Genomic DNA, 17,505 nt, shown 5'->3' with positions numbered 1-17,505 from the left:
TCTATTCTACTTCCTTTTGTGACTCACACTCGCATCTCAATATCCTGAGTGCTGTCATTGCCTTCTCATAAGTGTCACACCCCAAAGTCAAATTCGACTGCACTTAATCTTCCAGGGGTCCTTTTCCTTTACCCATTTTACCTTCCAGAAAGTACTTTTTTAAAAAAAACATACTTACCACATATTTTCGAAAAGAAGTCTGACCGTATGTCTAGGAAACTTCATTTCCAAATGTTCTTATCAACACATTATGCTTGTGTGTGTGTGTGTGTGTGTGTAAGTAAGTAAATAAGTAACCTAATATATATTTTGTTCAGTGTGTTTAATGCACTTAAATGTAATCAGATTTTGTTTTTATTATTATAGGCTAATGCACAGCTAGTTCGAGACGTTGACATAGAGAAAGTGTGCTCATTTGAGAACCCTTATGTAGATGCAATAAGGTATTTATGGAATGACCCTGGAATCCAAGAATGCTATGACAGGCGGCGAGAGTATCAATTGTCAGATTCTACTAAATAGTAAGTATAAACGGGAAGATGTTTTGGATAGTAATGCTTTAGACATATCTCATGGACAGCTGTTTTTCAAGAATTATTTGAGGTGTCCAGTCACTGGGAATCTTAGTTGTTCAAACTTCCTTTCTATCTGAATTAAGATACATACCTTGTTTTATTTTAGGATAATGTATACCACTACTGATAATATACTTAGCTTATAAATGTACATGTACTCCACTGTCTTACTGCATAGAGTTTGATGAAAACTGGCATCCTGAGATTGTAAGCAGTGTGTGTGTGTGTGTGTGTGTGTGTGTGTGTGTGTGTGTGTAGATACACACACTAGTAATGAACTGTAAGCCTGATACAAGCACACACAATTTTTTGTCGCTTACCCAGAATTTTTGGCAGCAGCATAAAGAGAAACACACACAACTAGATTAGATGATTTGCTACCATTTCTGCTTCCCGTGTCTTGTTGGTGACAATATCGGCCACTGCACAGCAGTGATACCTACCTCCAACAGCTGCAGCACAATGCTCTTCCCAGGGAATCATATGAAGAAAGATCAGGGAGAGGGGGGTGATTAACTCCTCATCTCAGCTGATCTGCATGGATCAGGCGAGGAGAAGGGACTGCATCCTGTGAGTAAGAAAGTGTGCATGTAGAATGTGGGATGGCCACACCCACCACGGGCACCCCCCTCCCCGACCTTGAAAGTTAGCAACTGGTCTTTAAAGCGAAAAATAATTAAACATACCTGCCTTATACCGGTTTTAATTAGATGCTTCTTTAGAGTACTATTTTTTCCCCATTTAACACTTTTCTTTATTTGAAGATTGCACAAAAATACAAAAAAAAGAACATACCAAAAACAAACAAGCAAAAAGAAAAAGAAAACATCTATACTATACATTAGTGAAAACCAATACCATCACATATACATATACCGTTCTTCGGTCAAGGGTATATGATAGCTGCGCTCCCCTGCTATACAGTGATATCTCGGGTTACATACGCTTCAGGTTACATAGGCTTCAGGTTACAGACTCCACTAACCCAGGAATAGTACCTCAGGTTAAGAACTTTGCTTCAGGATGAGAACAGAAATCATGCTCCGGTGGCGCAGCAGCAGCAGGAGGCCCCATTAGCCAAAGTGGTGCTTCAGGTTAAGAACAGTTTCAGGTTAAGAATGGACCTCTGGAACGAATTAAGTACTTAACCCGAGGTACCACTGTACACCCATATGACTCCCCCCCCAACTCAACATTCTGTGTAGTTATTTAATCTTATTGACATTGCGTCTTTTGAATATTATTCCTTATATATATATTTTATATTTCGTATGAATATGTACTTTACAAACTTAGTCTAGGCATATCAACATATTAACCTTAGAGCAGTGTTTTTTTCATATAATCCTCAGTGCATTGCCATTCCTTCCTTTACTTCTGATTTGTCTGATGTCTTGTGGCTACTGTTAACTTTGCCAGTTCTATAAATTCACATAATTTACTTATCCATTCCTCTTTTGTTGGGATAATAACTCCTTTTCAGTTTTTTGCAAGTAATAATCTGGCTGCGGCTGTGGCATATAAAAATAGCCTTTTCTTATCCTGTGGGATGTCTTTCCCCCAAAATGCCTAATAGGTATGCCTCTGGTTTCTTTTCAATAGAAATTTTAACTCTTCATGAATACATCCTCAGAAATTTTTAATTTTTTCACAGCCCCACCATGCATGCATCATTGTCCCCTCAACTTTATTACATTTCCAATATAAATTGTTTTTTAATTTATATATCTTTGTGAGTTTGGAAGGTGTCAAATATCACCTGTAGCACATTTTCATTAAATTCTCTTTAATAGTAGTGTTGTTGTTGTTGTTGTTTAGTCGTGTCCGACTCTTCGTGACCCCATAGACCAGAGCACGGCAAGCACTCCTGTCTTCCACTGTCTCCCACAGTTTAATAGTGTAACCGGCAGTAAAGTGTATATCCGACCTCCAAAGCCTTTCCCACTGTTCTGTATATATTGTGTGGCCGATATCTTGCGCCCATTTGACCATAACTTCTTTTATTTCCTTGTCTTTTAAGTCCCATTCCAATTATAGGGCATAAGTTCTGGACAACAATTTCTTATTATTTTTTAGTATTGCTTTTTGTAATTTAAATTCTTCTCTCCTGAACCCTATTTTTTAATCTGAATTAAATACATTATTTAATTGATGATATTGAAGCCAAACAGTGAGGTGATGTCTTACCTCCTCAAATGTTTTGAGCTTTAATTGTCCCTGATCATCTTTTAATAATTGACTATAGTTTGCCCAGTTACTTTCCATATTTAGTTTTTTAACTGTGAATGCCTCTAGCGGGGACAGCCACCATGGCGTTTTTGGTTCTAGTTGTTATGTACTGAAGTTCTCACCTGGGCCAGCAGGGGGATACTGTAGATAGTTATGCAAATAAGGGATCGAAAGTGACGTTCAGTGATTGGATAGTTTTAGAAAGTTGTTACAGTAACGTTGTACTGGAGCTCTATATAAGTAGGCTGACTGAACCCTTCAGTTCAGTTCTGTCCTGGCCTGTGAATAAACAAGAGCTGTTTGGAGAATCGCTGTGTCGTCTGATATGTTCACCCACAATTTAACAGTAGTAATTGTTGATATCTTGTCCACACCTTATATAGAGCATTCTTTACTATGTGATTAGTAAATCCTTTGTGAACTTTCACCTTTTGTAGCCAAGGTAGGCATGCCACCCGCTTTTCTGGAATACTTTTGACTATAATAATATTACTTGATAGTTAGTTTCCTTGCCCAGCTGCCACACATAAACGTCTTCCCCATACCTACTCATCCTTTCCTTACCAGGTCTATCTTTGCCTGTCTTGTACTGAATTCTAAAAGACTGAATTCTAAAACGCACAAAAACACACACACAACCGTGAAGACTAAAATTAAATTTAAAATACTTTAATTACTAGAAGCATTTTTTGATCTTGGTACTTTTAAGCTGCCCGAAGACCATATATTTCTGTTTTTCAAATTGTGTTCAAGTGTTTATTCTAAATGTAGTTGATAATTCTATTGTTCATTTTAGTTGTTATGGATGATGAAAAATCTTAATATATTAGTGATGCAGGAGGGAAGGGGATAAAATAAAATTTGTCTGACCTCATGTTTCCAATATACAGTAGTACCTTGGTTGTTGAACGGAATCTGTTTTGGAAGTTGCTTCGACTTCCGCAAACATTCAACAATCAATATGCGGCTTCCGATTGGCTGCAGGAGCTTCCTGCACTCAATCAGAAGCCACGGAAACCGCGTCAAATGTTTGGCTTCCAAAGAACGTTCACAAACTGGAACACTCACTTCTGGATTTGCAGCGTTCAGGATCCAAAACGTTCAAGTCACAAGGTGTTCGGGATCCAAGGTACGACTATACATCTAGTACAATGCAATACAAATCACAATAAGGAAACAATATAATTTAGTGTATTTAGGAGTGAAATCCTATGCAGGTCTATGAATAAGTTTCATAGGGTTGAACTATAAACTACTCCCAGCTCGGATTGAAACTCCTCCCTTGTCCCCAAGAATCCCAAATAGGACAAGAAGAACCCTATTTCGGAGCCCAGACGGGAATACACTGTAAGATTCTGTCCCTGTTTTCACTTATTTGTATGGAAAACTCAAGGTGGCATTGCTTCAGCTAAATAACTGCTGAATATAAACCACAGCAGTTTCTCCCCTCAGTCTTTGCTGCGTGGTCAAACTTGTGCATCAGAATGATCTCATCTTTGATGTAGAAGAATCCGCAGACATAGAATCTGCAGTGTTGAAAATGACCAGAAATGATGGATTGGAGCATGTCCTCCCACACCCTAATTAGATTTTCTAGGCAATGTGTTGTAGTCAAATGATGTACCTATTTTAACTTACAATTATATAACATCAGCTTGCATCATTGTTGTGACAAATGTGGTAAAAACTGTATGATTTTATAAAGCCATTTAAACTACCTGATTACTGAGTGTTAAAAAAGACTATCTCAGTGTGGTGCAAATTTTTAGCGGCTTTCCTACTCAAAGTTTTATACACACATAGAGTTACAGTTGTTTCTGATACAGAACAGTAGCAAAGGAAGCTGTAATCTTCAATAGGAAAAGATCTAAGTACAATGGTACCTCCGGTTACGAACTTAATTCGTTCCGGAGGTCTGTTTGTAACCCGGAACCGTTCTTAACACTAATGGCGCCTCCTGCTGCTGCTGCACCGCTGGCACGCAACTTCCTCTTGCATCCCGGGGCCAAGTTCACAGCAAGGAGCATCTACTTCGGGGTTAGCAGAGCTCGTAACCCGAAGCATTGGTAAGGGGGACGGTACGTAACATGAGGTATCACTGTACACGTGCCCAGTGACACTCTTCAATTTTCTCCTCTGAAAGACTGCCCCTCTTCCCAGTTCTTCTGTACTGCCAATCATTTTAGAAACACTTATGGGGTAGAAATCCTCCCACCCTATGCTAAAGTTGTTTATGTATGTAACAACAGCAGCTGGGATTCTATATGCACAGAAATGGAAGGAAGAAGAAGTTCCAACAAAAGAGCAGTGGTTAAGTTAGATAATGGGCTATGCAGAACTGACAAAACGTAAAGCAAAATTAAAATAATCTAATGATGAGTGTTGTATAGAAGAATAGATGCCTTTTTCGGACTATTTAAAGAAAGGTTATAGTATGATGAACTTGCTAGCAGGACTTGAGCTATGAGCATCAGAAGTAATTAGATCATAATACTGTGGTTATGATTTGATAGATAGAAAATAGGGTGCAGCAAAAGCAGAGAAACAACTCCATGGAAAAAGGGGTGGGAAGTTGACAAAAATAAGAGGAAGGAGAAAGCTGTTTTGACTGTATTTGTTAGACATGTTGAAAATTAAAACATAATGAGAAAATAAAATTGTTTTTGACTAGTGCCTAAAAACAGATAGTGATGGCACCAGCGTGCCTCCCTGGTTGAAGCATTCCACAAATGTGTGCGACCACTGGGAAGACCTGTTCTCATGTGACCACCCCACCCCTCTCAGAGAAGGGCCTTTATGCTTTAAAATAGAACAGGGATCCACTCGCCTCTTCAGGATACCACTGACTTGCACTTCCTACAAGGCTCCTGACAAGTCCCAAAGAAAGCATTACTTAGGCGCAGGTGAACAGGAAAGAAAGAAAAGAAAGGAACCAGCCTATACTGAAGAAATCTAGTTCCTGCAGTGATCCAAGGGCTTGAAACATCTTGGGAAAGCTTAACACAGAGCAGCCTCTGGGTACACTATAATGAGCTGTCACAATATCATTTTCCCACCGGACTTTACTTTACCCCTTTTGTTAGAGCTGGTTTCCCCACTTGTTAAGTTTTCTAGTCCTTCAGGAGGCTGCTCTATGTTAAGCTTTACTTAACTTTACTTTCATAAACATAAACAATCACATGCTTATTCAAACATGAGTATGTTCCCATTTGAATTGTTGATTGAAGTCTTCTTAGACTTATAAACAAAACTGTGTTGAGACTTGCACCAGAGATTTACCTCACTCAGGCCTTACAATTGTGAAAGGTTTTTATTTTCACCTCAGCAGTATTTTCTTTGTTCCTTACAGAGAGCTCCTGCACAGGTTTCTCCCTATTAACATTTAGGGATCTTTCTCTATGTCTGTTTCAAATCTGACAGATCACGCTGACACAACACTGTCCTCAGCAGTATCCTGAAAACATCCTCTCTTAGCAGCCATTGTCCCTCACACATATGCACAGAGAGAGCAGAAAACAGTTAAAAAATAACAGTTACTGGAATAACAGTCACAATAGAATGAAATACCTCTGTGATTCAGTCAGCCAAAAACATAAGAGTAACCCATGTTAAAAGTACCCAGTAATTTAGCATAAGTAAACATCCGCATTTCAGGAAATTATATCATTATCCTTAACAGATACTTGCATTAGAGATGGCTAGAGCTTTGGTGGATCAGTTTGACAGGCGTGTTATGCTATGATTGAGAACTACCTATCATCACATCTACTACTGAGAGGTCTTTGGTAGAAATCACTGGTGCTTCCTTTGATGGGCGGACACCACATGAACGGCACTTCCTCCCTCTGATTCCTTGTATTGATGCTGTGCTCATTGCTCAGGTCAAAGCCAAAAGAGACGCACAGCCCCTGTACATTTGCAGAGTTCCAGCTGAACCGAACTTAGTAACATTTACCGTATTTTTCGCTCTATAAGACACACCAGACCACAAGACGCACCTAGTTTTTGGAGGAGGAAAACAAGGGAAAAAAAATTCTGAATCTCAGAAGCCAGAACAGCAAGAGGGATCGCTGCGCAGTGAAAGCAACAATCCCTCTTGCTGTTCTGGCTTCTGGGATAGCTGCGCAGCCTGCATTCGCTCCATAAGACGCACACACATTTCCCCTTACTTTTTAGGAGGGAAAAAGTGAGTCTTATAGAGCAAAAAATACAGAAAATGCACATGGAAGACTGCTAGCTAAAGCCATTGTTGCTAACTATCTACATTCACAGAACCCATTTTATATCAGCTTGTCTGTGAGGAAATCTTTTGTGTCAGCTGTGGAATCCCAGCACATTCGGGAGGATTCTTGAGGTATGGGCCAGGACAAGGATGGCAAACTGATGGGCTTGTACAGTAGATGCTAATGGACTACATCTTGCCTTGTCTGTGACCATTGGCAGTGCTAGCTGAGGTTGATGGAAGTTGTAGTCCAGTAGCATCTGGTTCCCCATATATTTCTCTTAGCCCATTCTGTTCACCCAGGGACTAACCAGGCCAGCTTGGCCTCACCCTTGCTTTTATTACTTGGAAGTGCATTCATGAACATAGCCTGCTCTTCCCTGCATGTTGCAGATGAAGTTTGGTTGGGATGGGTTAGCTGTACAACATTATCTTGGAGGGAGACTTACAAGGACCCCTGGGGCTCTCTGGAAAACTGCTTAGGTGGTGGCTTGCCCTTGCATTTTGCCTGTGTAGTGCCATAAGGCAACTTTTATTCTGATAGCGCCGCATAACTAATAATATGCATGCTACAAAACCTGTAATAAGATCTTTAATCCTTTGTGAATGCTGAAGTTTATGTTTGGGTGTAGCACTAAAGGAGACTTACTCAAAAGTCATGACCTTCAACTTTGAGACAAGAAATCTCATTGACTGTTGTGGTTAAGAACTGACACTCTTCGTTTGCATAATTTATACTTGCAGTAATGCTCTCTAATGTTTTTCCTGGAAATTCTCATTAGACTTAGAATAATTCAGGCACCTTTGAAAGCTGTGCGGCACACATTCTTTCTCTCTCTCTCTCTCTCTCTCTCTCTCTCTCTCTCTCCCCTCCCTCTCCCCCTCCCTCTCCCTCTCCTCTTCCCTCCCTACACACACACACATACACATGCATGTTTCTGGAAGGCTATTTCAGTCACTGGCTTTTTATATTTTGATAGATACATTCAGTTAACTATTTAACCAAGAAAAAATTAAGCACGTGTGTGCACACACATTTTTACAAATCTTTATATATGTCTAGTACAGGCCATATTTTACAAGTTAATTATAGTTGTAATTAATCTTATAAAAATAATATTAACGGGCTGCTAAGGCAATTCTGCTGGGTTGCCATAGAGATAGAGCTGAGGTGCATTACCAAGGTAATATGTGTATAACAAGCAATTGGCCACAACACTTTCTTATGCATCTACAGAATCCCAGTATAGCATGGATTTGCAGTGTAGTTTAGGAGATAGGAATATTGGTCACAGTTATCAGACAGATAAAAATTTCATGAAGAGTCTAGATAATATTACATTACAGTCCTTTGGATAAGGTGGGAAATAAATGTAAATTTCAAAGAGGAGATTCAAAGGCTGCCTGACAATAAGAAATTGCCAACACACTCAAGAAGACTCAAGACAAGAAAGATGGGCAGCAAGTTATATTTATTAAAATTCAACAACTATAGAATCTGGCAATCATAATAATTCAATCAAAAGTAGCCAAAACCAAAATGAGATCTGGGTGGTGAGGTACATTTATGGGAAGATTCCAACTTTCCCATCTCCTGATCCAGCTGTCAGCTGCACACTGTGATCCTGCATAAATGTCTAATGATATTCTTCCCCCTCACTGCATAGTCCTTGGGCATATGAACCTGACATGCACACCGTGACCCCGTTGGTCATCCTTCACCCCAGTGCGCCAGACAGGCCCAAGCACCACTCTGTCAGATATTTCCCAAAATCCACTCACCCACCCGGACCAAATGCCAGTTAGCCAGATTCAAACAAAACGCCACTCCAGTCACACAGACAACACCCAACAGTGTGAAGTAGGCAAAAAAGATGTGACATGGGCCAATTAGTGTCACCCAGAAAATTCCTACTCGGTCACTGCAATGAAAGCAACTAGCAGAGCCCACACTGCAAAAGGGGCAGGAGGGTGGGAGCCTCAGTGAAAAGAGGGGAGAGTATGGGGTGGAGGGGGCTTAAATAGGCTGATCTCCACTTCTCCCCCATAGCGCAAGTCACCCCACGTGGTTGCCCACATTACCACTGTGGGAGAGTCCATCTCTTCTTGCATACGGGGAAGAAACAGAATTTGGTGGGGCAGTTAGCATCTTTTTTTACATTCTTGACAGAATTCACTTTATCTGGGCAGCCTTATAGCATAGCTGGATAGATTCCACTTGTTCTGAGATAATACAATTGATTAACAACCAGTTCAACAGCAGAGAGACAAAAGATAGTGGTGTCTTATAGTGTTTTTTCCAGAAATAATTGCGTGAGCTTTCCTGACTTGAATGACTTTCAACTGTCAGTTTAAGACAACAGGTGAATATATATACATACAAAATACATACGTACCTTGCTACTTTCCTAACAGAAGTTTTGATAATACTTAGGTAAGGTGAGACTCTCACATTGCCTTGTGACGGCCCTTGTTCTGATGAGAAGTTATCATAGGTTCATATATTCTAAAACCCACTTTTAAGAATTAAGCAGGTTTGTACAATCTGTGAAACCAAATATTCCAAACCAGATTTATGCATATCAAGTGCACCTTCATACAAGACTGATAGGGGATTTTTTCCAGCATGCTGAAAATGATATTGATCAGCTAGCATTCTAAAATAATGTACTTAAAAACATTATCTTTCACAGTAAAAAAAGATTTTTTTTGAAAGATCTGGAATGGATCTTTAATGTTTTCTTTTGTGTGGCCTGTGCTCAAACATCTTCCAGGTTTCTGTGTGTGCATGCTCATAACTCCTGCATTTACTGGCTGGAGGAACATGCGAGTTTGTAATCAAAGCCACAAAATTTGAGCACAGCACCCCACCATTCATGTGGAAAGGAAAACCCAGCAATCTTTAAAAGAGTGACATGTGACCAAAGGTTCAGACCACACAATCACAACTACAAACTCACTCTTAAAAATGTCATGTCAAATGGCAACTCTAGGTTGGGAATAAAGATGATAAAAGCAAGAAGTCCTTTAAAAAGTAGCCTCCTATGAGGAAAAACCACACATGCAGTACCCTTAGATATTTCTTCATAAAGAAAAAAATCAGTCAGAGTACCCTCATGTTTGAAAACAAAGCTTTTTATAGAACAAGAATTCTGTTCTAGAGGAGTGGGTGGGAGGAGCTATTTGGTTATGGATCCACTAGCCCATCTGACCAGTGGAAAAACTGCTTTGGTTCTTGGTTTTCATCTTCTACTGTCCCCCCGCCCCCCTTGGTATGAGTGAAAAATCAGAATGCAAGTTGTTATTTTTCAGGGTGCCAGATTATGTGGTGGGTTCTACACCTGCCCTTTCATGGGAGACTCACCAATATGAGAAATACAGTGGTACCTCTGGTTACATACTTAATTCGTTCCGGAGGTCCATTCTTAACCTGAAACTGTTCCTGACCTGAAGCACCACTTTAGCTAATGGGGCCTCCTGCTGCCGCCGCACCACTGCTGCCCGATTTCTGTTCTCATCCTGAAGCAAAGTTCTTAACCTGAGGTACTATTTCTGGGTTAGTGGAGTCTGTAACCTGAAGCGTATGTAACCTGAAGCGCCTGTAACCCGAGGTACCACTGTATGTACCTGGCATTGCGCTCTGCTGTAGAAATGAAACATGAATGTAACCCGCAAAGCAAGTCAGATACTGTTATTTCTTCCTCGTTGTGCAGTAGCCCCTCATTAGGCCTTGCTAACCTGTCTTTGATCTTGTATGAAAACTTCTGATTAGTCAAGACAGGTTGATGTGAAATGCAGGAAAGGAATGTGAACCTGTGAACGCAGTGAGCCACATCAAGAGTTTCTGAAGTGGAGGGCCTGTTTCCCAGGGGTTGCAGTGCAAAAAGGCAAGGGGCATACGAGACTGGCAGCATCCAAGGGGCTTAAGACACACTGTCTTCTTGGGCAGGCAGTTTACCTTTTTTCAATGTAGGAATATAGTGAAAATGCCACACCTATATACTCTCACCCTCTACCCTGAGTAATTTAGTGTGTCCTTTTAGTTTTGTAAATTATGATCGGTTCTTTGGGGGGGAATTTAATAGTTGAAGTATCCTATTCCTTTCATCAGTTTTTTCTGAAAGGCTTTCATTTTGTCTGGGTCTGCGGGGGGGGGGGGGAGTAATTATTGGTGCTTTTATATTCAGTTCTATGTTTTTAAGATCATTTTCAAAGGAAGATGGCTGAATATTGTTTCTTAATACACTGCTACTTATGCACCTATTAAAACGTAGTAGATGAAACCTTTGTGCAATAAGGGAGAAGAGTGATTGCAACACAAGATTATCTCCCTCTTCATAGATTGCAGTCAAGTACCCTGTCCAAATTCTGATTTACTGCCCTGGAAGGCTAATCCTGCTATGCCTGTTTCACATGGAGTATCTTTTGTTCAAATACCCCTCCACCTGGTGAGAGCTGGTATTTTCTATGACAGGCTAATTCCATTTTTCAATTACCTTCCCTGAGATTTTGAACATTCTTGGAATTGTGGTGATTTTCAGCCACAACTGATTAAAACTGACAAAGCCATAATACACAAAATTGTTAGCTCTTGGTGTCAAAATGCTTGTTTCTTCTACAGTTATTCAAGAATTAATTACATTCCTGTACACTTTGTTACCACTTTACCACATGCACTCAAAAATTTCTTTGTCCTTTAAATTCATACTGTGTCTTTCTTCAAAAGGAGTAGAGTATCACTATATTTCATTGCTGTTGTTTCTTTCCTGTCTATAGTTATCTTAATGATATGGACCGTATAGCAGATTCTGGCTATTTACCTACCCAACAAGATGTCCTTAGAGTCCGAGTTCCAACTACAGGAATCATTGAATACCCATTTGACTTGCAAAGTGTCATTTTCAGGTAGAGAAAAAGGCTTTAAAAATTGTTATTACTTGATACATTAATTTTGGGGGGTTTTTTAAGCTTGTATAATCAACTGTGAGAAAATATCAATTTTGAAGAATTTCTTTCCTTTTTTAAAAATGGTAACAACAATTTCCATTTGGATACACATTCAGGGAAACTATTGTCAAACTGCAATCTCCACCACCTCTTATTTTACATTGTTCAAGAATGTGGGGTAGAGAAGAGATTTACTTGCATTAACGTATGTACAACATACATACAATTTAATGTACAATTTAAATATAAGTTTCAAACAACCACCCATTTTTTTAAAATGAAAAGTAGTGCCCCAGCACCTGCAAATTTATATAAATATATTGCATCCACTAAACAGTTGCTGGTATAAAATCCTCTCTACAAATTCTGCCTCATCTTTAGTTTTTTAAAAACAAACTTTAAAAATAATAACTTGTTAGTGAACAGAAATCTCCACGTTTTATGCGTTTTACAACCTTATTATGCTGACATTAGCTGTGCATGTTTAAAAAATTTCAGAATGTTACCATAATCTGTTTTAAAGGAGCAGACTGTTTACCATATCAAGCAGAAAGTTTCATTTTTAATCTTTTAAAATGCCAGTTAGCTATAATGTGTTTATACAGAAACTTTTTTACGTAAACTAAAAGTAATGAATAGGTCTCCTGCTCAGTGATGTCTGGGGCAGCAGTGCCTCTCAGCAGAAGCTGAAATCCGGATTTGGGTGCATTATGCATTCTAAACATTATAACTTTTTGTTAATTTTCTTCTTAAATGTCTTTAGCAATTATAGTCTAGCTAACAAAAGTTATTTGTCAGATCTGTGCAGTATTTCCCATCAGCTCTATTCCATTATTCATTTTTCTGCTTTAGATCCCCCCATATAATTATATAATGTGTTTGAATGCTAGCTTTCTCTTGAAAAAAAGAGTATTTCATACCATGCATACTATTTTGTTACAGATTAATGTAAAATATAGGCTGCATTCTCACACAATAGTAAACTGAGCTTTCATATTGCAAGAACAGACCTATAATTGTTTACTAAAATAAGACATCTTCAAATTGTGGTTTATTAAACCAGTTTGTTCCAAACAAACCATAACCAAGATTAACCACAGTTTAGGGTTTGGATGTTATCCTAAACTTTAGTTAATCAAAAATGATGAGAAAGTTCAATCTCTTTCCTGCAGCTGCACCAGAATGGTGGTGGTGGTGGGGATGCACAAGCTTCAGACTCACACAGGGTTGTCCTCGTTCAAATAAAACAAGGGCAACAGTGAAGTAGACAGACCACATGCTGGCTTTTGTTCCACACACACTTCCAAGTTTTATATGTTCACATTAGTTGTCAGAATCTTTTATATCCCAGTTTTACTTCTAAAGGACATCTCATCCTCAAGCAAAGCAAGTGTCAATATTTGAGGCAACATTTCTGTAAGCCAGATATTTTCCATAAGTTTATTCAAGGTGTACTTTCAGGCATTAATGATCAGAATTCTTAAGGCTGCACCTTTACTCAATTTATTATGGAATAATCTCACTGAACTTCTATTTAGGTATGTTTGGTTATTACTGAGCTGCTACAGACTGGCTGACTCCTCAAGCTGGTATATATCTTGTGGTTTACTCATGATATAGAACACACACCTGTTTTCCATTTAAATGTGGATTGAATGCCAGTGTATAGTTGGCTGACTCTAATGCCTTTCTAATTGATTGCATTAATGTAAATAATACCATGCTTTTTATATCTTATATCTTACCTTTTGACCCATGTATTTTGCTGTTATTACAGAATGGTGGATGTGGGGGGGCAGCGATCAGAGCGAAGAAAATGGATACACTGCTTTGAAAATGTCACCTCTATCATGTTTCTAGTAGCCCTTAGTGAATATGATCAAGTACTTGTGGAATCAGACAATGAGGTAAGCAATTTTAAAAATGCACCATTACTTGAGAAGTAATTTAAGGCTCCCATATGAATTTGCCCATGTGCTGACATTTTTCCATGGCATTCTGAGTCTATTCAGATAGTTGCGAGCAGGGCCTTTTCTGTGGTATCACCCCTGTTGTGGAAGACGCTGCTCAAAGAAGTTTGTCAAGATGGTTGTTCCATGGTCTTTTGCAAGTTGGCTGAGACCTTTTAATGCATTGGGCTTTTGAGGAGTTGTTGAGTCTCTTTTGTTGTTTTTGTCTGACGTTTTATGGCTTTATGAAATCCCTGTTCACAATTCCCTCAGTCAAGGAAGAGGATGGATCCCTATCTTATCCTTTGCATAGCTCTGTTCAAATAAATGTCTATTCATTTCATGTAATTGATACTTTTATAGCAGCATACTATAACAAGCTTTGCTCAGATTACTCTTGTTTATCAAACTGTCAAGAGGAGTAACACAGAAGTACAAGATGAACAAAATAATATTTTATGTATATCACATCATTTCAGATTAGGGCAATTTCACCCCTGTGTGTTCATCACATAGTGCACACTTTCAACGCTTCTGCCTCTCCCTTCCCCGACTACTCCTTCTGTGGGCGGAAATACTATAGCCCTAGGGGTGCTGGGGCTTGTAATCCTAGTCACCTTCTCAGCCAATAGTTGCCAGCCGAAGTTTTGAGGTCCTCTTTGTGGTTTCATCAAGAACTGTGACTTGTGGCACAGTGATGCAAAACAGAGCCTTCTTGGTGGAAGTGCTCCAATTGTGGAGCTCCTTTGCTGGGAAAGTGTATTAGTCCTCTATGTTGACAACCTTTTCACCATTGGCTAAAGACACATCTGTTTATCTGGGCTTTGGGGACAAAATTAGATTTGGAACCCAATTTTTTTAGTATCACTTCCTGCTGGACTGTGTTTTGGGGGCTTTAGGTAATGTACCGTATTTTTCGCTCTATAGGACGCACTTTTTCCCCTCCAAAAATGAAGGGGAAATGTGTGTGCGTCCTATGGAGCGTATGCAGGCTCCTTGGCTTCGCGGCGACGCGCCTGTCCTGGAAGCCGGAGGAGGAACAGAAGGGTCTCCTTCTGTTCCTTCTCCAGCTTCGCTGAAGGGCGCTGCGCCTTCTCCCTCTCTGCGCAGCGCCTCTCCTGTGAAGGAGGGGTGCTGCACAGAGAGAGAGAAGGCGCAGTGCCCCTTCAGCGACGCGTCTGTCCTGGCTTCTGCCTTAGCCCTGCGCAGCCTCTTCAGGCAGGGGGAGCCTTCATCCCGCTGCCCTGAGGAGGCTTGGCGCGGTTATCCCAGAAGCCAGAACAGCCACATGGTATCCCAGAAGCCAGATCCCTCTTGCTGTTCTGGCTTCTGGGGTTCAGAATAATTTTTTCTTGTTTTCCGCCTCCCAAAACTAGGTGCGCCCTATGGTCCGGTGCGCCCTATGGTGCGAAAAATACGGTAGTTTTATATGTATTGATTACTGTTTTCTGATGGTTGTATTTTACTACATAGGATCCTGCTTTTGGGGCGCAGCATTGAGGAGCTAGAGAGGAAAATTAGGTCATTTGTCTCCACTAGCAGGGCCACATTCCTTGAGTAGAGCTACAGTGAGGGAAACCTCCTGACAGCAGGAAGAAATCTGTATCCAAATCACAATGTCTTTTGAACTTCTGCAATGAACCATCCCATTTAGCTGGGTGTTTCCTTTTTCTACCATGGAGTTTTTCTTTCGGCAAGATTGAATCACATTTAAATGCAAATGTGCATAGAGATAATCTAGCCTGGAAAGCACTTACCAAGGAAGTCATTATGTGTAAGGGAACTTGTTAATTTATGATATGATTTTAAACACATTAGTCATGCTTCAAATTTGAGGCATGTACCGTCATACCTTGGGTTACAGATGCTTCAGGTTGTGCGTTTTCGGGAACAGGTTACTTCAGGGTTTCAGCGCATGCGCAGAAGCACTAAGTTGCGCTATGCGCAGAAGTGCTGAATCGCGACCCACGCATGTGCAGGCTGCGAGTTGCGAACGTGCCTCCCGCACGGATCACGTTTGCAACCCAAACGTCCACTGTATAGCACAACAAAGGTTGGGGGGTTTTATTTTAAAAAATCATTTCATTCTTCTTCTTCTTCTTCTTCTTTATTGAATTTATATACTGCCCTATACTCAAAGGTCTCGGCAGTTTTTTCATATTTGTTTAAGGCTGGGTGGACTTTATTTTCATGTACTCATGACTCAGTTTTGAGTCAAGAGCCTTTATGAAAATCTCAACAGAAAAGAAAAATTGAGGACACTTTATCCTTTATCACCACTAAGAGAAGCATATGATATAGTATAACCCTACTCTGCATTTGTTTGATCTTTTAATCTCATAATTAAATTATTAGATTAAACAATACGTGGTTGCTCTGCTGTGTTCCTTCTTCAATACTTTATTTTAAATAATTTATAAGAAGAGGACCTCTTAATTATATTGCCTTATCCATCCCCCTCTCAATTTTCTCTACTTTTTTCCTATTATTAAGAAATAATTGAATAATTGCTTTCTGAATTGCATTTGTTGGTTTCTTGAAGTGTAAGTAGTTTCATTTCAATGTATTGATGATAGAATAACTAGTTTTCATCACTTGAAACTGCCAGTCCTGGTATCACTCTGTATCTAGTGTAGTGTGACAGAATGGGTTTTTCTGTATTTTCCTATATACATAAAAATGTAATGCTGTTGTCATGCTGCAGTTTCTGTGGCTGCCAATAGGTGGCCATGCCAACTCCAGCATTATGAGAGGGTGGCAGGCAGCCCAAATGTTTAATAGAGTGGGGATAGGGCAGTTGGGCAAATTGCTCTGTGAAGCGCCACTTCTGCTATACATGTCTGCAACAAAGTTCTGAGGTGCCTTCCCCCTCTTTTAAAAGTGGGTGGCAGTTACAAACAACCATACAAATCTGGAAAAAGAAACCTTTAGCTTATGTCTCTGAAATCTCTCTATTTAGTCCCCTGTATTTTCACCCACTTTCTCATTCTAAAGAACAGTAGATATTAAGGGCTGGAGGAGTAGGGGACTTTATTGACTGAGATTTCTATATAAATGGGAAACTTATCAAAGAAATGGAATTGAATGAGAAATTGGAAAACATCCACATCCCTTGGTTTACATGACAACAGATTAGTGCTTTTCTGCACAACAAAACTGTTGAAACCTCTGCCACATGTGATCTTTCCAATTTTGAAAATTTTATTCTCTTATTTCTTCACACTATTCAAAAGGTACAATTTAAAGTATTGTTAAAATTTTGCTCAGATATGAACCTGTTAACCAAATGAGTTTAAGAATTTCCTGGAACACAAACTTAAAATGTGACATAACTGAAGACACTTAACTAGCAATGTGGGGGGAAATCTCTTTTTCATAATGGGATAGTTTTCCAGCAGGGCAATAACTAATAAGTTGAGAGTCCTTAGTGGCCAAAGAAAAAAGGATGATTTCATACCTGTTTTGTCTGGCTTTATTTCTTTTGTATGCTAGGAAGAACATGTGTTTGAGATCGTGAAAGCTGTTGCTTGTTGTGCTGGGCAACAAGTGGGCCTTTTTCTGTATAATACAGCTTCAAATACAT

At 39.6% G+C, this 17,505-nt stretch overlaps 1 protein-coding gene across 2 annotated transcripts in view; it reads left to right on the top strand.

The window, feature by feature from the left end:
* Window positions 1–17,505, top strand: part of LOC308597752 (guanine nucleotide-binding protein G(q) subunit alpha) — a 95,594-nt gene that overhangs the window by 62,990 nt on the left and 15,099 nt on the right. For both annotated transcript variants that reach the window (XM_081213839.1, XM_081213840.1), the window contains exons 3-5: window positions 367–521; window positions 11,803–11,931; window positions 13,751–13,880. In XM_081213839.1, coding sequence (XP_081069965.1) covers window positions 367–521; window positions 11,803–11,931; window positions 13,751–13,880 — 414 coding nt within the window. The remainder of the gene's footprint in view (window positions 1–366; window positions 522–11,802; window positions 11,932–13,750; window positions 13,881–17,505) is intronic.

Source organism: Podarcis bocagei (genome assembly GCF_964188305.1).
Source record: "Podarcis bocagei genome assembly, chromosome: 11".
Classification (NCBI taxonomy): Eukaryota; Metazoa; Chordata; class Lepidosauria; order Squamata; family Lacertidae; genus Podarcis; species Podarcis bocagei.
Note: the sequence above shows the minus strand (reverse complement) of the source record. Positions and strands in the feature narration are given on the sequence as shown.